General features: G+C 37.1%; 1 protein-coding gene across 11 annotated transcripts in view; it reads right to left on the reverse strand.

Annotated features, from left to right (window-relative positions):
- The window catches only part of VPS13B (vacuolar protein sorting 13 homolog B), a 795,728-nt gene that overhangs the window by 52,033 nt on the left and 715,720 nt on the right, over positions 1 to 27,975 (reverse strand). For all 11 annotated transcript variants that reach the window (XM_079901966.1, XM_079901971.1, XM_079901960.1 and 8 more), the window contains 6 exons: positions 12,022 to 12,177; positions 2,373 to 2,636; positions 1,611 to 1,694; positions 1,258 to 1,433; positions 673 to 843; positions 116 to 317 (listed from right to left, as the gene is read on the reverse strand). In XM_079901966.1, coding sequence (XP_079758092.1) covers positions 116 to 317; positions 673 to 843; positions 1,258 to 1,433; positions 1,611 to 1,694; positions 2,373 to 2,636; positions 12,022 to 12,177 — 1,053 coding nt within the window. The remainder of the gene's footprint in view (positions 1 to 115; positions 318 to 672; positions 844 to 1,257; positions 1,434 to 1,610; positions 1,695 to 2,372; positions 2,637 to 12,021; positions 12,178 to 27,975) is intronic.

Here is a 27,975-nt window from a genome sequence, read left to right on the forward strand (position 1 = left end):
GGACAGTTTTCCACAACTGATTGATTCTGTTAAGAACATAAATGCAACCTCAGAATAAAAGCTGGTTGTTGAAAGGAAAGAATTCCTATTAGTTTAAAAAAAAAAGTTATAGTACCTGAAAATTAGGAGGGATAATAATTTTGCCAGCAGGAACCTGTAGAACAATCTTCTCTCCCTCAAACAGCCAGAGGTCCCACTTGGACTGATTGATGAGCAGGGCCCAGGGTAGCAGCTCTATCAACAAGGTCCTCACATATGGCTTCCAGGCTGACAGCTTCACTCGCATTGGGCTGTCCCACTGGCTCAGCTGCTCATTCCTGTGCCAAATACCACATCCAAGAGACTCAATGAAACATGATGACTTCAGGATTCATGAAATGTGTTTAAGGATTCCAGACACACAACGCTCCTGTATGACACCTCTTCACACCAGAGTCATGCAATGCTAAGTTTGCATCCAGGAGAAAGAAACTTTTCATGCAACTATGTTCGAGATTAAGAATGAAGCAATCTACGGAATACATCTACTAGGTGATAAAAGGTCAGAATCTGACAGACACATGCAAGCATCTTTTTTAAATTGTTTTTATGGTATCTAAGATTTTTGTGAACAGTTATTTATTTCTTAATATTGAGAAATGTTTGTAGAAAAAGACTGCTAGAGAACATTACCTGTCAGAGTCCTTTTTATTATAGGGCCATGTGGGTTGAAGGGACTTTTCTGGCCCGTAGAATTCGTCAAGGGTCTGAGTAACTGTGCCTCCGGGGTGTATCTTAGTGGCTATTTGCTTAATGAGGGATGTTGAGATGGGAACAGCACAATGTGAAGGATCATCTTCTTCTCTAGGAAACGGAAAGAAAAAACAAGAATGATTATCAGATGTATCATAGACCAATATTTTTTTTGGTGAGAGTGAGTCAATTTTTGGTGCTTTAGGGATGATGACACAGTTTGGGGAATTATCTGGGCCGTGGCCTTTCCTCCCCAATGCTTGGGTGGAGATCTCTTGTTCCTCTACAGAAATTATGTGTCAATTACATTTTCTGATCATCCCTCTTATTTATATCCAAAGGGGCTGAATTTTATCTTAAACTGTAGAAGAGAATAAGAGAATACTAGGCAGGGCAATTTAAAAATAACATTCTCATAAGATAAGAAATCATACAAAAAACTCTATCCTCCCTTACCCCCTCAGCAGGACAAAGTTACTTTTCTACTGAATCTCTCTTCAGAAAATGTAAGGACTTTCCCAGTACCTTGCTTGAAATGTTAGGTGATGTACAAGGTCAGGTTCTATGTTTTGCAGCGGTTTTTCTTGTCCTTTTCCTGGAATAATTTGTGTTTCACTCAATCCCAGACTTCTTTTCTCCAAATGTATGATAATGGGGTCTGGAAGATGACTCCTCATGATAAAAAGAGGGCTGAACACAATCTATAAAAATAAAAGGACAGAACAACTTTCATATTTGCTTTGTTGCAGTATTCCAGCTGTTTGACGCTGAAACAAACTTGTAATAAATCTCTTCCCTGGGTCACTCTGACCTTAATTTATTTCAGAACAGGAAAGGTCAAAGCCATATGCCATATTTTAGGATTAGAAAGCACTTACCATTCGTTGTTGCACTTGAGAGCTGGGTTCTAAAGTCAAAACTGTGCACCAGACATAAATAAGAGAACTGTGTGAAGACGGCACCTGCACATGAGACAGAAAAGGGTTCTATTAAATACTAAACAGTTTACTAATTCATCAAAATAAGGCACAGATATAATATCCATTTGGAGGATACAAAAAGTTTGAAGTTACAGAAAAAAGCCATTTAAAAAAAAAGAATAAGCAAAAACAGACTTCATTATGGCATAAAGTGAATGTGCAGTGAGTCAATGGGGCCAATTCTTTCCGTAAAGATGAAGGGATTTGTATGTGGAGAGACTGATATAAGAGTGAGTGGGAGAACAAAAGAGAGGATTTGTCCTTTATGGGAATGAAAGTGATGATGGTGGAGATTGAGAAAGAGATAAAAAAGTAGCTGATCATCATAAGCTTCTCAAGTGGGGAGGACACCCTTTATTCCCTCCCGTCCCTCCAAAGCCCTTGTGCATCAGAATCTTTTTCAAGATATAAATCATCTCCATCTGGGAGGGGTAGAGTCTCGGCTACGAGAACGACTGGAACTGATACAAACGTGTTGTCGTGGGATGGGGACGAAAAAGTTTGAGAAATAATATTCAAAGCCTTTTTATACTATTTCAGGCCTCCCCTCTTTTGTACATATCATTTATTAATAAATTAAGTGCTGTACTGAATAAAGAACATAACGAGAAATTTAAAAATTTAAAGCTGCTCTATTCTGGATTGTACTACTTCTCATACCTGAATGACAACACTATACTCAGGGGTCTTGGATTCCAGACACACGTCTCTCGACCAATCTTCATCTCCTTTGGCCTTCACACACAACTCGGTCAGTTCGCTGTCTTCTAGTATGTACGAAGGCAATTTCCGTTTGGCTGTGAGGCAGTCAAAATGTTCTCGGACCACAGCTTGTCCATCTTGACCAATGTAATGCTGAACGACTTTTAGTTCTATGCTTTGAGACAGGTAACTACAGATAATCTGTCTTCCACAGATGATAATCTGAAAGACAATCAATCAATCCATCAATCAATAAGACTTCATCAATTCAGATTCCATGAATTGGAAATACAGGGAAACCTTGGAGATACGGCAGGTTTGGTTCCAGATCAACACAATATAGCAAATATTGCAACAAAGGGAGTCAGATGAATTTTTTGGTTTCCCAGTGCATATGAAGGTTAAGTTTACACTATACTGTAATCTATTAAGTATTCAAAGCATTATATCTATAAACATTTAAATACATTAATTAAAAAAATTTTTTTTGCTAAAAAATGCTAACCATCATCTGAGTCTTCGGCGAGTTGTAATCTTTTTGCAATAGTAACATCAAAGGTCACTGATCACAGATCACCGTAACAAAGATAATAATAAATGAAAACGTTTGAAATATTGCGAGAATTAGCAAAATGTGACACAGAGACACGAAGTGAGCCAATGCTGTTGGATTGCTTGATGCAGCGTCGCCAAAAACTTTCAACTGATGAAGCGTTGCCACAAACTTTCAACTGATGAAAACGTAGTATCTGCAAAGCTCAATAGAGCAAAGCACAATAAAACAAGGTATGCCTTGTTCAGACAGAGTAAACTATGCTGATTTTAATGGAAAGAAAATGAAATCGTTAGCTTATTTAGAGAGTACAAGAAGAAAAAGAGGCTTCCAAGAAGAGAAGGGACTTTGCTTTGGTCATGTTGAGTTTGCAGAATTCAAAGGACAGACATGTAGGCAGGATCCATGCCCAGCTACAAAGGCTGGTCATGTGCTTGAGAGTGAAGGTGGGACTGGAGATGGAAGACTTGTGAAATTAAAGCCTCACAAATGTGTGCGGACAGGAAGACAGTTTACCTGGAAAAGAGGGTGGAGGCTCAAACCCAGTAACTGACCAAGACTTTAGGTACAGACTCAGGGTGAGAAGTCAGAGAAGGGACGAAGGAGTGTCAGGAGAATGCAGGGTTGCTGAAGCCATGAGAGAAGAGACTGACTGGAAGGTGGTGGTGGATGGTATTGAACAATGTAGCAGTCAAAAAGGAAGGGGACTGGAAACAAGACTTCAGCTCTCATAGCTGAGATGACAATTGTGATCAATTTATTCCCTGCGGCTGATTTCCAAGGGTTTATTGCACTCTTATGCAATACGAAATCTCTGTATAAACTGATAATACAAACAACTTTTAACTCAGAAGCCTAATTATATTTTATCTTATTCAAGTTTTTCTTATAGCATAGAAACGTTATCTTTATAAAACACACAGAATTATCCATTAAATCCATGTATCATTTAACTTTTCATCCAGCTAAGAGTATAGTTCAGAGCAGGCGTTAAGAAATATCTCTTAAATTGGTGGAAATTGAAAAGATAACACAAAATTTACTCCTCTGCAGTGAATACTTTTAGAAAGCAAATCCTGTGCAATATGAATTTTCACCATGACTGAGGAAGACAGGACTGTCACATACTATTTTCCTTATTTGTAATATTTTTCCAGGTTATAAAATGTATACTAAGTAATACATGTATAGCATGTATGTCTAAGGATATGATGGTTAATTTTATGTGTCAACTTGAATGGGCCATGGGGTGCACAGATATTTTACTCAAACATTACTCTGGGTGCGTCTGTGAAGGTGTTTCTAGATGAGACTAACATTTGAATTGGTAGACTGACTAAAGCAGACTGCACTTCTGAACATGGGTGGGCCTTACCATATCAACTGAAGACATGAAAGAACAAAGAGCCTGAGTAAGAGGGAACTCCTCCTGTCTCACTGCTTGAGCTGGACACTGGTCTTTTCCAGCCTTTGGACATGGACTGAAATATCAGCTCTTTTTGGTACACTAGCCTGCTGGCTTTTGGACTGGAACTACACATCAGCTCTTCTGGTGTTCCAACTTGCAGATGGCAGATCTTAGGACTTCTCAGCCTCCATCATCGTGTGAGCCAATTTATAATAAATCTCTCCCTCCCTTTCTCTACGTACGTATATGTGTGTGTATACACACATACACCCTACTGGTTCTGGGTTTTTTTTTGGAGAACCATGACTAATACAAAGTATTTTCACAAATTATCTCTTTTATTCTCACAGCAACTGTTCCTGGTGAAGTTAAGGTTCCCGCTTTGTTGCAGAAGAATTTGGAGATGAAGTGATAGGTAAGAGGTGGATTTATTTAGAGAGAAACACACTCACAGACAGAGTGTGGGCCATCTCAGAAGGCGAGAGAGCTTCTAAATGTGGCATGGTTAGTTTTTATAGGCTGGGTAATTTCACGGGCTAATGAGTGGGAGGATTATTCCAACTGTTTTGGGGAAGGGGTGGGAATTTCCAGGAATTGGGCCACCGCCCACTTTCTGACCTTTTATGGTTGGCCTCAGAACTGTCATGGTGCTGGTGGGTGTGTCATTTAGCACGCTAATGTATCACAATGAGTTGTATAATGAGGCTCAAGGTCTACTGGAAGTCGAATCTTCTGCCATCTTGGACCCAGTTGGTTCTAAACAGTCTTTGTCATGTCCTATGGCTATGTCATTCTTTTAAAGGTTGTGCTCTGCCCCCTTCCCTCCTGTTTCACAACCACATAAAACAGGTGCTACAATGACTCCTCATCTTAACAAGGAAAAAACCAGAAGCACAGAGATGGTGAATAACTTTCCTGATGTTACCCATGTTACCCAGATGGTCTGGCCCAGAGTCTGTGTTGCTCACCATCCTGTCTGTATCTCATAAAATTAATACCTACTAATTAAGAAAACAGACTATGGTTTGGTACAAGCTAATTGTGGTAATTCCATTACCACAGTTGGTACAAGCTAACTGTGGTAATTCCATTACCTCTTTGCTAATGATTAGTTTAGGGGTGAACATGGAGCTCTGTTTTGGTGAATAATATAAAAAGGGAAGACTGCTAAAAGGCTCTGGGAAAGATTTTACTCTTTGATAATAAGGGAGACAATTTGAGAAGGGAAAACCCTCCTTTTTTTTTTCTGCCATGGAAGATGTTAGGAGAGGATGTAACTTTTGTAGCCATCTTGAGAACAGGAAGGCAAATTCAAGAGGACAGCAGAGAAGCAGATACAGTACTGAGTTACTTAATTAACTAACCAACATCCGAGTCTCCCTTCTTCCTTTTTGTTATGTGAGATAATAAACATAAAATAGGAACAATAATAGTATCTGCCTCCTTAGCTTGCTATGAAGATTAAAAACCCTATTTTGTAACTTCAAGCTGAAAGCATCCTAATTGATACATTTTCCTATGTCATTAGGAGTACTTTGCAACTATCATTTTAAACAAAACTATTATTTACACACAAAAAATGTGAGCAACTATGAACTATTATTTACCCCAAGCAAATCTGCTAGATTGACAGACCAAAAATTAAAGTCATTGTTGTTTCAACTTGCATTATTTGAATAGTGAGGTTTAGCATTTTCTTAAACATTTATTTTCCAACTATCTACTCCTCTGAATTTTCTTTAGAAGGAACACATCTGTAAAAACCAAGCTATGCTTAACTGTTACATTTCCCCTAGATACTCTGGACATTATAATCTCTTAAAACAATATTTTCAAAATAACAAACATGGAAGTCCACTGAAATATGAACACAAGATTTTCTCTAGCATATGTAGACTAGACACTCATGATAAGCCTTATGACGCCATAGCATTGCCCAACTTTGAATAAACAATAGAAAACTCTGAGGCAGTATTTAACTCTGTTCTTATTCCGATGTGTCCAGGCCTGGCAATGTGTGCTCAGTGCTCTTGTTTCAGAACCTTTGGGCCCCATGAGATTTAGGAGAGGATTTGGCTGTCTCTCACAGAAACCACAGAATCTCTGCAACCATCTGGGACTCACTTTGTTTAAAGACAAAGATCCTCTTGGTGGGTTTTTATAGTTTCATTTTGAACCAAAAAGCCTGTTAAATAGGCTTTCAAATTTGATAAAAAGAAAACCCTTAAAAGTGGCCAGGGAGGGAAGGCTACTTAGATGAAGGAAAATCCAAAATGGCTGCTCCTTGGCGTGGGGCTCTTCATGGCTGCCCCCTCGCAGGGTTCAGTGAAAGCCATGCCTGCTTTTCTTCAAAGTGGCAACACTTACAATGCCGTTATTTTGAAAATTATGGTTAGAATTTCAAGATTAATTTATCAGTTGAAGACAGCTACTTAATTTTTTTTAATGTAGGGTTTCTCTTTAATACACATTTCCAGGTTTCACACTAATTCCCCTCTTTCCCCAAAGCCACAAAGATGTGTATTGAAGATTTCCACATATGATTTTACTTAGCAGGTTTCAGAACTCTTATTAGATCAGTGCCAAGAAGAATAGCGATATTAAAGAATAACTCCAGAGCACCAGATGCACTGGAAAATGATATCCTAACCATGATTAAAAGTGTATGTATAAAGATACAAATATATATACATACATTCATATGTACATTTAGGTTTTTAGAGTGGTAAAGCTTTCCTCGATAAAGGGATGGAAAACACGGAAGCAAATACATGTGCATGAGTAGTGGTATAATGTACAAAGTCCCTGAGAAATTTTATGTGTGGTCAATTTTCACTGAATTGGGGAAATGAGAGGGGTGCAGGAAAGGCAAGGTACAGGTAACCAAACGTCATTGTTCAAGCAAGCTTCAGCCAATTCTCCATTGTCCCGTGGTGTATTAATGCAGTTAAGGTATATCAGAGAGCTACACACACTCTCCTCCCCAAATGGAGCTTCATAATTAGGCAGCTGCGGTTTATTGCAAATTTCCAGGCCCAGGTGCGGTAGCAAGAAAGAAGCGAAGATGTGAGGGAGGCAGGAATCTACGAAGCTCTTCTGGAAGCTTGGTTCCTATCTTCCTAACCTGGCCAACTGAGGAAATCCTGTCTGATGTACTTTAACTAGCGTTAATCTGAATGTTAGTTAATCTACCCTGACAATAAAACAAAATCCAATTTAAAAAGAAATAATACATTTTTGCGTGTGTGTGTGTGTGTGTGTGTGAGAGAGAGAGAGAGATAGAGAGAGAGAGAGAGAGAGAGAGACAGAGAAAGAGAAAGAGAAAGAGAGACAGACAGAGAGGGGGAAAGAGACAGAGAGGGAGGGAGAGAGGGTAAAGGCAGAAAAACACTGACTAGAAAGGTTTTTTACAATGTTGACACATGCAACAGTTGGTTTGAGGTTGGCATGGTGGTCTGCTGAACCTCGTATTACCTGGGTTCAGTATAACCCACTTTCCATTTGCTTCATTCTAGGTTAAACGAATTGCTGTTTCTGTGTTCTAATTTTCCCCGCTCTGCTAAGTTTATTTTTAAAAATTTTTTATTCATTTATTTATTTTATTCGACAGGTTCTTATTAGTTATCTATTTTATACATATTAGTGTAAACATGTCAATCCCAATCTCCCAGTTCATCCCCCCCACCTCCCGCTGCTTTCCCCCCTTGGTGTCCGTACTCTGCTAAGTTTTTTTAATGGCCCCAATATAGAGCTCAATCTCATTTGACGATGACAAGAAATGCTACAACTCAAAATATAGTTATATGTGTATATACCTTCCATGATAGTGGGAATGTAAAATGGACTTTCCTAGTTCCTGTGGGAAAAGAAGACACTTCCTCTCAAAAAGGTAAATGCAATGCAAGGGCTGGTTATGCTTCCATTATTGCTCTCCAAAGATTCCTTTCCTATTTGGCTAGATTTGACTTTTTTTTTTTAAGAGTATTTATTATAAATGAGGTAGAAGCAGAGAAAAGCGTGAGAGGCATTCCCCACAGAAAAGGATTATTAACATTTACCAGTACAAATAACATTTGGAAAAGTTCTGAAATGTGATTTGGCACCAGAAGCCTTAAAATCTGTATATTTGACATTAACAGAGAGAGTGATTAAAAGAACTACTTAACTTTCAATGTATGGAAATTTTTTTTAGTTCTGATTTGAACCCCTCATAAATATTTAAGATTTAAAAAATGCTAATGGTTTGAAAAACTCAGGAAATCAGCAGAAGTTTTAGAACAAATATATATTTAATTATTTAAAAGATTAGTGTAGCCCCAACAAGACTCTGCTAAGACAAAACGATGAATTTTGTCTAAGGAATAAAGTACGTCTTTTTAATTTGGGAATGTGCATCAGGCACCACAAACACATTCATATCCTTTGTGCAGGTAACTAAATTTTACAGCAATTTATTTTAAGGACAGACTCAGAAATTCGGACATATATTTATACACCAAGATATCTATTTAAGGATCTATTATAGTAACCAATTGGAAATGAACTAAATGTCCAACAACAAGGAAGTGTCTACATGGGGTTAGATATACCATATGGTAAATCACTATGCAACCATTAAAGGGATAACTTCAGGAATTTTAAATAACATGAGAAAATAAGCATTATATAATGGTAAGGGAAAAACACAAGTTGAAAAACTGTAATTACAATCAGAGTTCAAGTTGGTTAAAAGGTATCTGCATAGAAAAAAAGAGCAGAAAAAATACACCAAAGTAATAATAGAAAATATTTTTTGGTTGGTAGATTTATGGGTAATTTTAGTTTTCTTCATTAGGCTTTTCTGTGTTTCCAGATATACTTTATAATAGTTAACATAAAAATAACACTGTGAACTAGTATTTCTTGGGTGCTTTCTTTTACAAAAGGAATATGAAGCATAGAAAGGTTAAGAAATGTGCCTAAGGTCATAGAGGTAATAAGTACTAGGACTGAGAAATCTTTTCCAATCAGAAAAAAAGTAGGTAAAGTTTTGTGAGATTTAAAAAAAAAATGTGTTTTTCATGACCAACTTTTTGGGCTTATGATATACTGTTGCAATAGTATCTGCTCAGGTACATTGCATGTATCAATTTATCCCTGAAATTTAATATCATTTCGTGAAAGTAGATAAATCTATGGCAAGAATGAGGCATTAATATAGCAACACAAAAAAGTCCAACCAGCATTACTTATGCCTGGGAATAGTTCATTATTTTAATTGTAACTAAAATTTATTGGATTATGACAATGGGCCAGGCACTGTTGTAAGCACTGTACATAAACAAACTCATTTAATTCTCATACCTAGTTCACGAGGGAAAGCACTATTATTACTATTCCCATTTTAGAAAAGTGATTCACAAAGGTTAGATAACTTGCTGATGATCACGCAGCTAGCAAGGTTGCCTGTGATCTTAACTACCAAGGACATTCCTTGAAAAGATTTCTCCACGGAAGGACCCTGCCTTTCCACTGACTGTTAAATGTTCTAGCAACCACATGCCAAAGACTTGAATGAATTGGGAAACTTCAGACCAGAGCTGTGGTGGTCAAAACACCTAAGAACTTGTTAGAAATACAAATTATCATGCTATACCAAGACCTGTTGAATCTGGAACTCTGGGGGTGGGACCCAGCAATCTGTGTTTTAAGAAGTCCTCCAGGGGATTCTGATATATACTCAAGTTTGAAAACCACTAGCCTAGAGGGACAGAAACTAAGGGGAAATATTCTACCTTCTCTCATGTTTTTGGAGGGCTGTAACCTAGAGGAGAGGTAACGAGTTGTGTGCTTTTTGCATATGCCTCACAAGTTCTGAGGAATGGTAAAAACTGGCTGAATGGTGACAGATTTTGGCTCAAAATTAGGAAAGAATTTCATTAACAGCTGGAAGTAACCAACAATGGGAAGGGCTGATGTGTGAGAGAATGAGACTCTCATCATTTGGAGTATCCAAACAGATGCTGTATGACCTTTTCTCAGGCATGCTGGTGAATGGGACGGTAGACGAGGCATTCTTGAGAGACCATGAGCGACAGAATCAGAAAACCAGTGTGTATTGGGCAGATATTTGTTGAGAGCATATCCATGTAAGAGAGCTCTAAGGGCAGATAGGAGAGACACTTCTTGTTCTTATGACTTTCCAGCTCAAAGCCCACACTAGCCACACTGGTCCCCTCATGAGTCCTTGGGTAAGACACATTTGTCCCATATTTGTATCTTTATTTATCCTATACTGCTGACCTGGAATGCCCTCTCTTAATCTAAATTCGACATGTTTTGTAAAGCCCAGCTCAAGTCAAATATTCTTAGTGAAACCTCTAAATTCCTTTCACACTTACTGTCAGTCGTACACATTGTTGGGTTTATGTAAATTTACATTTTAAGAGCAAAGATTCTGTTACATACTTAGTGTCTTTCATTTTTCTCTGTTCTACAGGAGGCAATCAACAAATACTTGGAGGAATGGTCAGTTGACTGGGAAGACTCTCCCATGCTTCTTGTCTGAGACTCCTCTGCTATAGGTTTCTTTTCACTTCTGCTGCCCACAATAATGAGAACATGAAGTCCAGCTCCCTGATTAGGTGCAGGCCAAGAATGTATATGGTATAGGTCCTACTGTTCACCTCACCAGTTGCTTCCTGCCTGCCCCCGGCATACAGCAATGGAGTAGCCCCAGGTGCTCAATATGGAAAGCTCCCTTTTTCCTTTTCTAGGGACTGAGTGCTGTCTCTGTCACGTCCTCAGTTCACATAAGCTCTGGATAGACTGTTACAATCCAGATGCAGATGTATATGTTAAAACTCTTATGACAAATCCAGTTATTATGTGTGCAGTGAAGCCAGTTTTCAGATTTTAATACTTCCTTTTTTTCTTTCTACTCTTGTCATATGCTCCATGCTTGAAAAACATCTTTTAAAAACCACATTTTCACATCTTAAGAACACAAAAAAGTGTCAGATACTTTTTTTTCCCCTTTGCAGTCTTAGAACTTCAAAAACAGCCAAAAGGAAGTTTTATAAAATATATAAAAATATGTGCTGAGAGCTGAAGTTTTATATGCCAAGAGTTAGACTGCAGTGAATTTTTACTGCAGTTAATATTAACTCCTAGGAAAAGAAAGCTTGCTGGAGACCCACCAGGCCCACTCTGTCATGGGAGAGAATCACAAGACTTTCGTGCAGGTTATTCTTACGTGTATGAGAGTCAGCTCCTGGTTATCCACTGTTGGATTATCCAGAGTCCCCACCATCCCTGATTTCTTTTCCTTCTCAGTAAAGACGCTTTGGCCATTTCACAGCTCATTAGCACCTCCACCAGAAGGTAGGTGGTGACAGGGAGAAGAGGTGAAATGAAAATCAGTAAAGTTTACTGCTTGTTAGCAGCTCTTGTAAAAGACATGGGACAAGGGGGTATGAAGCCATCATCATCCTCAGGAACATCAGAAAGAACTTATTAAGTGCTCGTGTGCATGGTAGGAGTATGCATAGCTGGGCATGGCAGTGTGATTTTTTTTTTATTGATATTTTCATTTCTTTAAGTTTCCCTTCCATTAATTACATCAAATGATTAAGAGTTGTCTGGGCCATGAACACAAAGAAGCTTACCTGTTTTTGTACTCCACTGAGTTGCTGAACCTTGATGATCAGTGAAGCAGTTCGACCCTTGTACTGAATAGTTCTAATAAAAGTCCCAGCATGGTCCACACTGAAGGGCTCTGACCAACGCCAATTGCCCCAGCCTTCAATACAGATGTGTAACAGCTGGAGAGAAAAACAACACTCGTCATAATGCCAAAAGTGCCAACAAAAACTAGCCCTAAAATGAAAGTCTCATTGCTGGAAAACCTTCCTATCTGTAATATTTAGCATCTGTTTTCTTTCTAACCTGCATTATTCATCCACTTCCAGCTTATTCAACCAGGCTAAGAATAGCAAATATGCCACATAGAGTCAATGTGGTTTTCCAGATCACATTTTAAACCTTCTTAAAAATAACTGTCCTATCAAATGGTAAAAGGCCTGTTGAACATTTGAGGAAAGACCATTTCATTCATCTGGAGGACAAGAAGGCTGAAATGTGAGATCAAAGAATCGTGGTCTTGGCTGGTAGTTTATTCCTTCTTCTGGCTAGACAGTAATTAAAGCTAAATTTGGTTTGTAGCATTATTTTTGACCCTAAATTGCCATTCCTTATTTTTTCTTTTGATTAAGAACAAAACAGAAATTTGAAGATGCAGTTCATTTAATACAGTCTACTTATGAGATCACATATATCAAATTAGAAATACCTTTAACATTTTGAATGTGAGAGAAAATGTCTCTGTTCTACTTTTTTCTAGCATGTATTTATTGTTAACTTTCACCAGTTGAGTCTCCTGATCCATATTCACATTTATTAATGCAGTATTGCCACTTTTGGTAATATTTAGATTTCTTTCATGGTCATCAAATATTTTCTATTTCTACTCCTACCCACTAACTGCAATTAAGTATTCCAAACTTAATTCCACTAACTGAACAAGTATTCTAAAACAACAATAATGCCTGCTTCTTTAGGATACATATTTAAATGAAAACAAACAATGTTCTATATGATTACTAAGTATAAGGAAATAAAACTGACATTTTAGGAAAAAGATTTAGATATACAAACTTAACATTTTCCTTCATATAATATATAATTTTTTTAAAAGAGCTAACCAAAGGCTAATCACATGAAACATTTTCCAAATTAACAGAATGAATAAAACTTTGAAAATATTATGTAAGAGCTATCATAATAGGCTCTTAAAATAAATACATTAAGGACTTACATGGGAATCGCCATAACAATAGAAGTTTTTTGATGGAAACATTATTTTTTAGTTTTAGCTTTGGGAGGAACCCTTATAAAGTGCTTTAATTTGAAAATTTCCCAGGGTCACTGGTCATCACAATGTGATTTTTTTGGTGGAAAACTGAGAGGGTTTTTTTGTTTTTAAATATCTTAAAATATTAAAAAAACTCTATCTCACCTCCCTGCTTTTAATATGGCCCCACTCCAGTTCGTCCTCCATAACATCGCCAGTGATCCTGTGAAATCAAAAGGCTACCACTCAGATGACTTCTAAAAAAGAAGTCTAACAGCTAAAAAAAGAAAAAAAAATTCCTGGACAGCAAATAAAATACCTTTAGGGAAAATGTGATTTTTATATACATTCTTTAACATAAAAGTACCAGAGTATCTTTGATGTTTAAATATTAGTTACAGAAAAAAAAAAAGAAAAACAATAGTGGTGTTTGGAACCATTTCAGTTTTTTGTAGCAGCAACTGGGAATAAAGCTCAGGGTACACACAAAACTAAAAGAAACAAAGAAAGTTGTTTTCTTTGGAGAGACTAGTAGCTGGAAATGACAAAAAAATAATGAGGTAAGGTACTTGAGGTCAAGCTCAGCTGTATTTTTCTTGAAAATTCCACAGCCTCTAAAGAAAGTTTTAATGTACACAATGTAATTTTAATTGAGGAGTGTTCACATTTGCATCTGAGCTCAGTTTTAGGTAGCTCACTCTGTGCACACAGCTTTTAATGACTGAATGTCACCAAGGAGTATGCTGGCAGGTTTCGCTTCACAGCTATTTGTTCTCAAAATGTTGGCACATATATTTTCTTTGAATTATGAAAATTCAGATACATTTGGAATTAGTTCACACAGAAAAGTTAAGTGGGAGAAAAACATGACGTTTCTCCCCACACGCATGACCAACAGAATATTTGTAATGTTTGGCTTACAGTTAAAAAGCATCTAAATATCATTGGCAATTATATATATATAGTTTAATAGGAAAGGAATGACATTCCTTGGAGAGAAAATCTTCAAATAGGAATTCAGGAGGCCTAGTGGTACTTCAGTCCTCCTTCCCATGGTGTAAGTGATTTGGGCACTAGACAGGGGTGCTCAGATATGCCTGGACATCAAGTGAGGGTGGGAAGTTCTGTTCCTGTTGGACCAACCTGCTCTACTTCACTGCTATGGGTACTGAAAAGTCTCCATTTAATAACAAATACTCATATACCTGTTTTTATTTCTATACTGAAGAAACTATAAAATCAGGCATAAAAATGTGAAATTTGTGTTAGACTGCCTAATCCTAATGAGACTTCTTTCTATTATTCATCCAATACAGTTTTATTATTCAGATACTATAAGGAAGGCAATATGCTAAGAACTATAGAGGAAATAAAGAGAAGAGCTTTGGTCTTTGTCCCACAAGGAGCTTAAGATTTTACAGGGAAAATAAGGTATGCATAACCAACCAACAAGAGGCATTATGAGAGAAGTCTAGAGAAGAGAGGGCTTGTTTAGGCTGCTGTGACTGGGAGAGCTTCTTGAAGCATTTGGGTCTCAGAGTTTGGGTAGGATTTCAACTAGTAAGGATGACAGTCATTTCTGGGCCAAGGGGACAATCTGAGAGGTGAAGCCAGAAGGTTTGCTTGGGGCAAAGTTAATAGTCTCAACTGGTTGGAGGAAAGGGAACATGTAAAGAAGAGTTAGGGATAAGGTCAGAGAAGTAGATCTAGATTGTGGCCAACACTGATGATTTACTAAGCTAAGGAATTTGTGCTTTATTCAGGAATTAGCCTTCTGTATAGATGAGCAATGTGTTGAAAGGATGGTGAGAGCAGAGTGTGGAGGTCAGGACAACTGCAACAGAATGAGAAACAGGAGCAAGGAAGCAATGGGCTTAGCAAAATATTACTATCCATTCTGCCTGGAGTCCAAGATATCTTTAATGTTCTCTTATCAATTTGGAAATTTTCTTTCCCCTTTTTTCTATTAAGTTTCCCTTACGGACTCACTTCCTTCACCACCTTTTCCATTCAGGCTTTTCACTCTCTGTGGCCTACTTAGCTAGTGTCTAATATTTTCCATTGTGGGGGAAAAACAAAGTCAAATACGAACCACTCTTGTTTGAACTTCTCAATGGGAACTGAAACTAAGTATAAGGCAGGTTGTACAGTAGCCACACTCAATGGAAGGTCTCAAGGGGCTACATTTATTTTTTTCTAGCAGACCCTCCCACTCCAGGGCTGCATTGGCAGCAAGATTAAATTCCACTGAAGACCTCAAATGGGAGCATAGAACTTTCCACTCATTTTTCTGAATAAAAAATAAAACTTAAACTGAATTACTGATCAGGGGCTTGGGGATCAGCTCTCAGGACCACCCACAGGTACATCCAAGGGAGAATTCCTGAATCGACAGATTACAGAGGAAAGAAAAACAAGATGAAATCTAGGATAATAGGGTACACCAAGGAAGAGAAACAGAGAGGGGATGGTTAAGAAAAAATTTTAAATTGTACCTTAAATATAAATGAAGGTACTAGATACTTTTCTGTGAACTTTACTTCACTATTTATTTTAAAATTGTTATCAAGATGATTTCTACTTAATCAGAAATTGAAAGTTTGTCTTCAGAGTCACTTGTATATTTTTTGCATTTTACAGTAACTTACTGTACAGTAATATGTAATGTTCTAAAAAGAAAGTGAAAATTACATAACTTCAAAATATTTCTCCAGGGACTTCCCTGGTGGTGCAGTGGTTAAGACTCCACGCTCCCAAGGCAGGGGACCTGGGTTCAATCCCTGGTCAGGGAAGTAGATCCCACATGCATGCCACAACTAAGAGTTCACATGCCACAACTAAGGAGCCCGCATGTCACACTAAGGAGCCCGCCTGTTGCAACTAAGGAGCCCACCTGATGCAACTAAGGAGCCCGCCTGCCGCAACTAAGGAGTCAGTGAGCTGCAACTAAGAAGCCCACCTGCTGCAACTAAGACCCGGTGCAACCAAATAAGTAAATAAATAAATATTAAAAAAAAAATTTCCCTAATCCATTGTATTGTCTGTAGAAATTTTAGGACTTCTAAAAAATTAATGTGAAATGCAAGTGAAATAAGCTAAACATATAGTATATAATGTATATTTATATATATATTAAAGCTTAAGCATCATATTTGTTTTTTAAACTTCTAAACTCATATCTATATCCCAAGAGCTTAGTGCATTGTAGGCATTCAATAAAATATTTGTTGAATAAGTGAATCAGGATTATTGAAAAATAACCCAAAGTAGATATTCAAAACTTTTAGTGGCAATATTTGTGCATAAAATAATATCATAAAATGAGAATCAAATCAAAATATTCAGAAACAGTTCCTATTTTGAATGACCTTTCAATACGGGAGATTTGCTTTATGTGGATAACAATAGTAGATTAAACTATAAATCAATGCAATCCCTCAGATCTATAATTCAGACATTGCAATATTGATATTAAAGCATAAAGTAGAGCCCAAATGATACACTAGATGAGCATCACGAGGGAAAATTAAGTTAAAATATTAAAACATTCTTGTCTATCTAAAATAATATCTGAAAAGCTACAGATCAGATTAAACAGATCAGTGTTAAACTGCTTGTTTGGAATGCATAAGTCGAACTGATAGTACATTTCACACCAATAAACTAACACGAAAGCAAAATAAAATATGTTGCTCATTATTCCTTGTTTTAAGGCAGTTGAATTTCAGGATGTTCAGAGTATCTGAAATAATGCTGAAAACCAGGTAGAAAAATGTCTAGATAATTGCTAATGCTTGGTGTCACTCTGATTCAATATTGGAACTCTTAGGACCCTATATATCCTTTTACTTTTATAGAGCACAACCTAAAAGAATGATAAAGTAGAAATAAGTCAAATTGAATTATTTTCTAGTGGACAGCTTGGACTCTTTGATGCAGTGTATTTTGGAGGAAAGAGGAGAAAGAAAAAGAAAGCTTTCCAAATCAACCTTTCAGGAGGTGATATAAGTCACTGTTATCCCACAAGTATCATGACACAAAATATGAGGGCTTGTAGGTTTTCTCTCAAGATTGTTTGAATTAAATGAAGGCTACAGATCAGCATAACACAACCTCTTACAAAAGAAGGGAAACCTGGCACACTCACTAAATGTTGGTTAGAATGAAAATTGTAGCTGGAGGGTAATCCTTGTATCAAGAATCTAACTTTCAGATACTCACTGGGCTCATCAATTCTAAACAGGAATTTATCCTGATATAATAATTATACATATGTGCAAAGATTTACCTAGATGTAGGTTTATTCCAGAATTGTTTTAATAATGAAAATTTGGCATTACTAGGAAATTAGTCAAATGAAATATAGTAAAAACAATAATAGCTATCAGTTGTTAGACACACACTATGTGTCAAGCAGTGGGCTGCTTTTTATATATTTTCTTATTAATTCCTTAAAACAATCTTATGTGGCAGTTGATTTTGTTTTATTTTATGGATGAAAAAGCAAGCTGAGTTACAGAGAGGCTGTGTGACCTCCCCAGGGCCACAGTGCTGAAGAGGGCCAGGTATAAGATTTGAACTGAGGTGTGCTTACTCAGAACCTCTCTTATACTTAGGATCCTCTCAAGCCATTGAGAAAAACTCACAGAATGAAAAAACGTGAACAATATTACTTAGCCAAAGATTAACCAGAAAAGGAGCACATTACAAAAAGATAGGTGCAGTATACATCCCATTTTTGTAAAACGAACAAAAATTATATATTCCTATTCCTAAGGGAGAAAATGGCTAGAAATATACCAGAATGCTAATAGTGGTTATCTTGGGGTTGTGGGGTTATGGGTTTTAAGTTTCCTTTTTGTGTGTGTTTTTGTGTGCTTTTACGTAATTTCCAAATTTCATACCATAAATATGTATTACTTTGCAATCAGATAAAAATTAATGTTATTAAAATGAAAAAAAAGTCTAATAGAAAGCATACAGAGCCTGCATTTCAAGTAAAAAGAAATTAGACATTTTTATTTTAAAAACTCAAATTCAGCTTCCCGCATGAAGTTTCCCCATTTGTCCTAGTCAGCTTTGCCATTTGCTCTGTTGGCACTTTGCTAAAAGGGTGACATGGGCCTCAGTTTATCTCTGAGGCCTCCACCACTGGCTCCTCACACAGGGTCTGACTTGCTGTATACTTACTCACTTGATTCTTGGAGCAGTTTAATGTAATAATTTGAGGGTTTTTTCCCCTAGGGCAATAGTTTTTTTTCTTTCCAATTTAGCAAATATTCTTAGGATCTACATCTATTAAATGTTCACCATAAGCCAACTAACTGTACTATACATGGTGGAGATAAAGACAAATGAGACACACACACCAAAAATTCTCACAATATAGTGGGAGAGATATTTCACCAGAAAAAGTATAGTGCAAAAATTCATGAGAGGAAGGAAAAAATTGTTGTGGGACTCCAGAGGTATTATGCTTGGGGAAATTAAAAGATTGACCAGAGACTGACATATTTTACTTACCCAAAGAAATAACATGAAAAAAAGACATATTGAAATAGAATAAAAGATATACAGGACTGTTACTTCTGATAAACGAAAGCAGGTGACATCCTAACTTGGAGTGGTTCTTTCTGTACAAAATTGATGTCTAAAAACCACACTGATTGCATCACAACCATGACAAGTCATAAAGGTAGCAAACTACGGCTTCAAACCTTTGTGCAAACAACTTGTCAATGTAATTTGGAAAATTAACTTTACATTATGAACTCATCAGCTTACATTCCTCTAACAGCTTTGACGGTAACCCAAACGGAACCATTGAATTTTGATCCTGGAAAAGAAAGAGGCATACTCGAACAAAAAATCATTGTTTCAGGAGGTCAGATCTTGCTCTCAGGCAACCAAGAGGCATGTGTGAAGATTCCTGGGGATGGAGGAGAGTTGAGGGTTAGGGAGAAGACCTGCCTGAGAGAGAGTGGTACAGAAAGCGAGGATGAAGAGGCAGTGAACTCTTAGGTCAGGAACTGCCACTTACCCTCAGAGCATCCGTCATCAATAAACACCAGGGATTAAAGCATTAAAGGCACTGAAACACAGTAACTGATAGTTGTTGGGCTGTTTGAAATAATACTATTAACTATCTCCCTGGTCTTTCTATATCTAGTCTTAAATAGTAAATAATTTCTTTATTTCTTTTACCACTCTATTTTATGAATGGTTATCACAAGACAAACATAGATGAAGAAAGAGTCAGGAAAAAAATAAACAAAAAAGCAGTAGTTGTGAATGAGGGAAACGGTAGCTTTTTATGACTTTTGACAATTCAGGATAACAGAGAAGCATGGGAGGATGTAGAAGCTTTCACCTCTGTATAGTTGAGAATATTAGGAAATGCCAGCTGGAAAATGGGAAGTGGAATAGAAACTGACTTTATTATCTGGCCCTGTAGCTGGAGATATGAGAATAAAAATCCCACCATTCCTCAAATGATAATATAGTATAACCAAGGGCAATTCATATGATACAACCATTAATAAATAGCAAAAGTGACATGAAAATAAGCCATGAGACCTATGAAAAGATACTGCGAAGCAAAGGAAAAAGCGTATCATCTTAGAAAATAAGGGGAAGAGACTAGCTAATATAAATACCCAGTTGCAGAATTCAGGGGAGAGAAATCAGGAAAGGTTTTGGTTTTCTCTAAAGTATGCAAAAATACATGATTTCTATAAAACTGTAGAAAAATACTGAGAGGAAAGAAGAGTCTAGTATAAATAGAAAACAGCCTGAAGTTAAAAAAACTAGATGATATGAAAAGGAAATTAGATAAGAAATAAATGCAAGGAAACAAAGAATGCATTTGCAGGATAACAATCTACACTGATGCAAGTAGAGCAAGTATGAATAATTACTATGGAAGGACAACTTGAAAATCTTTATAATTGTGCAGAGCAAAAAGACAAATAGATGAAGAAATATGAGAGAAAATGTCATCGGTATGAAAGAAAAATGACGTATATAATTATTATAAAGAAAGAAATAATGCTATTCATACATCTATTAATCTTCGTGTTTTTAAAACAGTATGTGTTACCTCATCATGCAGTTTATGATAAATCAATTGAATTTCCATGAGTAAATAGGATGTCAAATGGCCCACATCTAGCAAATATTAAGGCTTAATCAATGTTTCAGTGTATCTATAATCAAGTCATAGGAACTTTTTAAAAATTAAAAAAGATTTCTCATAAATAACTACAATCTATATTCCAGAATTTATTTATGGTTTTTCATTGTTCAGACATTAGTCTCTGTTCAATCTATTACGGACATTTACCTACTTAAGAGAAAAATAAGTTAAAAAAAGAAGAAAAAGTAGGGTGAAGAGTAGTGGCACTTTCAATTTATACATTATCTACAAGACAATAGGATGCTTAATGAGTATTCTTTGCTAAAAAGTTACCTAAATTGAAATTATCTAAATTAGGGAAAAATAATTTACCTCACAACCTCACAATTTTTTTTTGGCAAAATGATTTAATAAGCAAATTCTCTCATATGTTAAAATATAATTTCATGCATAACTTTTTCGGAACATATTAACCATGAAATCAGATATAAATGCACATAGTAAAAAAAAAAAAGGTCATTTCAACATTACACATATCTATTGTTTTCATGTTTCTAAAGGGTATGTATGGGCTTCCCTATATTTAAATGATATATGACTGATAAAACATGAGCTGTGACACTAATAGCTGCCTTAAGTCCAAAACTGTGTGATAATCTTTGAGGCTGTTCATCCTTAATGCTACCATAAGGGGTTGAAAAGTAAAAATTCAGAGAAATTTGATATGTATGCTTATGAGTGTGTACAGAAGAGGATAGTCTGTCTATAAAATATGAAATAATTCACATTTTCTTTTTAAATAATTAGATAAAATAAATACAAACATTAACTGCTTAACTGAGTGGCACTAACAGCCAGGAGATTTGGGTGCTGTGTAGACACTCTCTCTTGATAGAATGATAGTCATGCTCTCGGTTAGACCCAAGTCTTCAGTGGAAGAGATAAGGGTATGTTGGATGGAACTAATAAAGGATACTGTAGGTAAGCTGAGAAATGGAAGCCAATAAGATAAGAAACTGGAGATACTGTTTGATAGTCATTCAGACCTGGATAAATGTTCTGAGATTGTGAGCCAAATTGTCAGCTTTTGTTTGTTTGAAAATCAATTTTGACTAAATACAAATATAAACCATAGAGAAACCTAACCAAAGTTTGAATAAAAATTTTCTTTTAAATTGTTCTTTTAAAATGTTCATTTATCATTTAGCAAAATTTAGTTTAATGTAAAATAGAAGACATTGCCAACATGTGTCCTAAGAGAAGATCGAGTAGTTCTATGCAATCTGTAATTTATTTTTAGTCATCATGGCCATTTAGACAATTATAATTGTTATCCCTAATTTTTAATTAGAAAAAAAAGTCAACAGATGGATATAAAAGAAATCCAAAATTTTTACAGTTATTTATTTTCATTTAACTAAACTGCCTTGCCATACTAAGAAAACATTTTCATAAAGGTTAAATAAAGTATTTCATGGCAACCGCTGCTTCTTAGTGCCTGTATAACAAGAAACATGAGCCAGCCAAAGTTGTGCAAGTTGGTTTTCTTTCCCAGTAAGGGAATGTGGTATCTAAGACCTTGTCCTAACTCATTTTATCCCCAAGTGTAAGTCAAGCAAGTCAAATATGAACTAATGCCTGAAGGGAAGTCCCTGACTCCAAAAGTATGGATTATTTCACATTTATCTTAAAATCTGCTCTCAGAGTTCTTAAAATTCACTAACTTGGCAAGTCAGGAATTATCATGAGAAATGAAATAATTTCATAACTATGAAGTCATCCAACATTCCATGCATCTGACACTCATTGGGCTTGGCCATGTCTTGGGCATTATTCTGACCTTTAGATAATAAGCTCTTCAATATCCTGTTCAGCATGGAAAGAATTAAAAAGTGCCACAGTATAATAGGTATGCCATTGTCTTTAATAGAGTTAATGCTTTTGTTACACAGACTTGTGGTAACAGGTTATGATTAAACACAATCACATTCTGTACGCTGAAATCTTTATAACATTCTTAATCAGTATTTCCCATTACTTAAAAATGGCAAAATACCATGCTTTAATGGTTCAGCTGCACTCCCTTTCTCCAAGCACTCTGTATTAAAATTCACATTTAAAATTAGTTCAGTCAAGGACCTTTATGTTTAGACATCAAGAATTCACATTTGCAGAGCACTAGCTTGTGAAAAGCCTGTGAGTGTCTTGTAAAAAGCTTAAGGAATCCTCAGTTACATTTTTCTCCAAAGCTATATTTCAATATCTAAAATTTATTGCCAGAGAAGGGACAGAGAGACCATTAGCAGCACCAGCAGTCATTCCTCTGGGTGCTTCACAGTTGAAATAATCCCCAGTTGTGCCCTTTCATGCAGGCTTGTAGAAAACTCCAGAAATAAGCCCTGGGACTGGATAAAGTGCCCTATCACAATCCTATCTTTGCCATTTCTTTACGACTTTAAAAGTCTTAACTAGGTCATACTGCAAACCATTTTTACAAAGAAACTTTGAAACATACAGGAAAACTCAACCCCAAACTTCTGCCTCTCATTTAAATGGAGTAAGTGTATTTCCCAACAGTAAATGAAGACATTTCAAATATCTCTATCCACTAGATACTTAATGACCAAAACTGTTAGGGCCCCATTTACTGGTGACTTCAACAAGGCACAATAACTGTCCTCACAGAACGTTAAGTGTCCTGGAATCTCTCAGGAAACTGAAAATATTTTAAGAGAGAAAGGTGAAGAGACCGAGTCTACAGTCTACTATTTTGCTGTTTCAGTGACTGCTTAGAACTAAAATAAAAATGCAGTTTATGGTGACTGGATAGTAGGCCTCGGGTACTCAAATGGAGTCAGTGTTTACAGAATATTTTGGATTAAAATCCTTGCCAGATGGTCCCAAGAACTGTTTACCTCACTGTTGATTTTAGCTATCTTAATGTCAGGAACAATAAAAAGAAGCTTGTTACTGCCACTGGGGAGCAAAGGCATACAATCCTTCCTCTCTAAATGGAATTGCTAGTTGTGGACAGCTGTGCCCTACACAACAGCAAGAGTGTTACTGTAGTTTCTGGGAGTCTATTTCCATGATTAGAGAAAGAGACAATATAAGGCAAATTTAACTTGAAATAATGTCTACTTTAAATCAATAATATTTGGTAATTGTACAATGTACTTTTAGTTTATGATAAACAATAAAACTTCTTCAGAGTTAAACACAATTAGGAAGAGTTGGACATGCATGTGGACCTGAAATGTGTTCTCCTTTGAAGTACACTGCTTGTCCCCTCCTGTAGCATTTTCCTATTTTATAATAGTTTTCATCAGAGGCCACTGGGAGGCCAGAGGGGTAGAGGTGGGGGAGACCAGGAGCTACTCCTAATTATAAGTCCAACTGCATTGACAGCATACAAAAGCATACATTTTGAGATCAGAGGACCTCTTTTTGTGTGTCTATATAAATACACATAAAAGCATCCAATATGATGCAAAGAATGCTGTTTACAATGTTCATATTGTGAAAATAAGCTTTTAAATCTATGTTCTTGAGAAATATCAGATATGAGAAATCTCAACATTTATTTATTCAGTGAACACTTATCAAATGCCAGTTATGAGCAAGATACAGGATTAGATACTGTGGAAAATCACTTTTTTATTTTTGTATTTTTTTAACATCTTTATTGGAGTATAATTGCTTTACAGTGGTGTGTTAGTTGCTGCTGTATAACAAAGTGAATCAGCTATATGTATACATATATCCCCATATCCCCTTGCTCTTGCATCTTCCTCCTACCCTCCCTACCCACCCCTCTAGGTGGTCACAAAGCACCGAGCTGATCTCCCTGTGCTATGCGGCTGCCGGGTTCTCAAGTCCATTCTCTATGTCTGTGTCTTTATTCCTGTCCTGCCCCTAGGTTCTTCAGAACCCTTTTTTTTTTTTTTGGATTCCATATATATGTGTTAGCATACGGTATTTGTTTTTCTCTTTCTGACTTATTTCACTCTGTATGACAGACTCATCCACCTCACTACAAATAACTCAATTTCATTTCTTTTTATGGCTGAGTAATATTCCATTGTATATATGTGCCGCATCTTTATCCATTCATCTGTCGATGGACACATAGGTTGCTTCCATGTCCTGGCTATTGTAAATAGAGCTGCAATGAACATTGTGGTACATGACTCTTTTTGAATTATGGTTTTCTCAGGGTATGTGCCCAGTAGTGGGATTGCTGGGTCATATGGTAGTTCTATTTTCAGTTTTTTAAGGAACCTCCATACTGTTCTCCATAGTGGCTGTATCAATTTACATTCCCACCAACAGTGCAAGAGGGTTCCCTTTTCTCCATACCCTCTCCAGCATATATTGTTTGTAGATTTTTTGATGATGGCCATTCTGACCGGTGTGAGGTGATACCTCATTGTAGTTTTGATTTGCATTTCTCTAATGGAAAATCACTTTTTTTTAAAAGCCTCCTTTTTTTTTTTTTTTTACACTGTTGGTTAGCAGAAAATTTTATTTTATTTTACAAAACTAGCATAATCCTGAGACAAAAAAAAGAACAAAAGATCCCCCAAACAGGCCAACAAACAAACAAAAAACACCTATAGACTAATGAATGAACACAAATGCAAAAATATTAAGTGGAATACTTCTAAATAAAATCTAGGAGTATGTTTAAAGAATAAATGCTGTGTTCAGGTATTTATTCCAGGAATGCTGATACAGTTCAATATAAAGAGTCTGTTAGTATATATTGCTCATTTCATCACACCTACAGGTCAAAGGCAGCAAAAGTGATCATTTCATAGTTCAAATAGAATCAACTTTTGCTCATGTTGAAAACACAGTCACAGCCTCCTAACACGTTTAATGTGGAGACAGAAACTCCTCAGTACACAAGGTCCTCTCCTCTCTCTACAGGCTCATCCTGCCCCGACCCCGCCCCTCCCTGGAGTGAAAAGCCTCCTACTTTTTTCCCCTCTTTTTACTTTCAGCAAATACCCACTACCACTCATCCTCACTCCAAAAGGAGGCTTCTGTGGTAAGCTAAAAATGGCCACAAATTCTCTTAGCAACTTGCATCAAGAGGTTAAAATCTTGTTCCTTATCCTTTGGATCTGGCCTCATCTTGTGATGTGCTCTGCCTAGTAGAATGTGGCAGCAGATACTGTGAGAGTTCTGAGCTTAGGTTCAACAGGCTTTGCAGTCTTTGCTCTCGTTCTCCCAACTAGGCTAGCCTGCTGGAAGGATCACATGGAAGAGAACCCTGGCCAGTGGTCTGCCAAGTACCAAATATGTAGGTGGGGCAGTCTTGGACCACCCAGCCCCAGCTGGCCTACCATGTGACTGCAGCCTCATGAGTGAGCCCAGCTGAGATCAGCAGAAGAACCTCTTAACTAAGTGCACCTAGATTTCTGACCAACACACTCATGAGCTAATAAATTTTTTAAGGTCACTAAAGTTTTATGGTGGTTTGTTAAGCAGCAATAGATATTTGGTATAAACCTCATTCCATCCAGGGTCAATCCTTCTACTTGTGATCTGGATGCCTTCTTCTTCTCCCCTTCTGGGACCTGATGCTGTTAATCATTCTTCCTCTCTTCTGCATCACCAACCTATCTGCTATTTACTTCTGCTCATATATGAACATGCCTAAGGTACTTTAATTTAAAATCCTTGCTTGACCCTGCAGCTTTCTCTAGCTAACACCCAATCAAGATTAAAAAAAAAAAAATTCATGCTCATTCTCCCTGTTTCCTCACCTCCCATTCATTTTTCAACCCACTCAATCTGATTTCTATCCCTATCTTGCCAGTGAAAATGCTTTGCTTGAGCTATCAGTGACCTCCCAATTGCCCGATACAATGGTCTCCCCAGTTCTTGCTTCACCCAATCTCCTTATGGCATATGACATTGATAATTCTATCCTTCTAGATAGTCTCCTTGGCTCTTAGAACACGATTATGTCCCAGTTTTCCTGCCATGTCTTGGTTTTCTTTCTTCCTCTTATTCCTCTTCAATGGATCCCATTCCTCAGCCTAACCCCTAAATTCTATGGGGTTTAAATCCTTATGGCAGCTCAGCCCCAAGACAGCCCCAATGATCCATGTCTCCTTTTATTTGTGTCTTTGTGCAGTCCCCTCCCACAATGAATAGGGCTGATCTGGACAACCACTAGGATATTACAGAAATGATAGTTAATGACTTCTGAGCCTAGGTCATAAAAGACACTGTGGCTTTTGTCTTGTTCTATCTTGGATAACTTGATCTGGGGGAAGCCAGCTGCTATGTCTTGAGAGTACTCAAGCAACTCTTTGGAGAGATCCTTGTAGCAAGGAGCTGAGGTCTCCTGCCAAGAGCCATATGAGGGAGCCGTTTTAGAAATGGATCCTCCAGCCCAGTCAAGCCTTTAGATGATTGCAGTTCTAGCTAATGTCTTGACTACAGCCTTACCAGAGACTCTGAGCTAGAACCACCCAGGTAAACCACTCCCAAAGTTCTTGGCTAATGAAACCAAGATAATAAATGTTTGTTGTTTTATTTACTCAAGTTGTGGAGTAATTTGTTAAACAGCAATATGTAACTAATACAGAGTGTGGTACCCGCAAGTGGGGTGCTACTGTAACAAAAGCCTAAAATGGGGTGGGGCGGGGCACTGGAGCAGGCCTGTGCAAAAAAACCAGAAAGACTTGAGAGTATTAGTGAATATCTAAGGTGCTTCAAAGATACTATTAATTGAAACTTGATGGTCTTAGAGGAGGCTGCCAGTGAGGAAGTGAGGAAAATGTTACTGGAAACTGGAGGAAAGGGGTTTCTTGTTATGCAGTGGCAGAGAGTTCAGCAACACCATAACCTGCAGTAACATGGAAAGCAGAAAATGTGCCTAATAAACCATGTGATCTAGCTAAGGAGATTTCCAGGCAGTGTTGAAGTGCCTCCTGGCTCTTATCTGCTGCTTGTATCAAAGTCCAAGAGGAACGATGCATGCATGAGGAAGAATTGTTAGATAAACAGGAGCCAGGACTTGCTAGTTTTGAAAATTTCTAGCCTTCCAGATGGAAATGATGTTAAAAATCAAGAAAGAGCTTCCAGGCAAAGATCAAATCCAGGACACAGCCAGGAAAGCTGGGTCTAGGGAATGAAGCTAAGGATGTGGTTGTAAAATCCTCTGTTAAGATCTCAGAAAGATCTAAATTGGTGTCTCAATGAACTATTCAAACAATAGGGCTTCTGAAACACTTAAGGGTGATGTCCCCTAGCAGTATGGGCAGAATCCCAAAGCAGAGAAGGAACTGTCTTGAAGAGATGTGGGTGTGATTTTGTCCACAGTGCTGAACCAAAGCACTGTAAGATTAACAAGAGACCTACAGTGTTCTTTAAAGAATTATATTGGCAGAAACACTGCCAACTTAGACTGAAAGAGACTAAGACAGTACAAAATGTAAAGGGGCCTTTAAACTTTCATAATTCAACTGGTAGAATGCAGGCTGAGAAAACTATGAAGAGCAAACAAAGGATATTTTTCTCATGGAAAAGGATGGATGACATACAGGCTTGAGCCAA

Source organism: Stenella coeruleoalba (assembly GCF_951394435.1).
Source record: "Stenella coeruleoalba genome assembly, chromosome: 17".
NCBI classification, from domain to species: domain Eukaryota; kingdom Metazoa; phylum Chordata; class Mammalia; order Artiodactyla; family Delphinidae; genus Stenella; species Stenella coeruleoalba.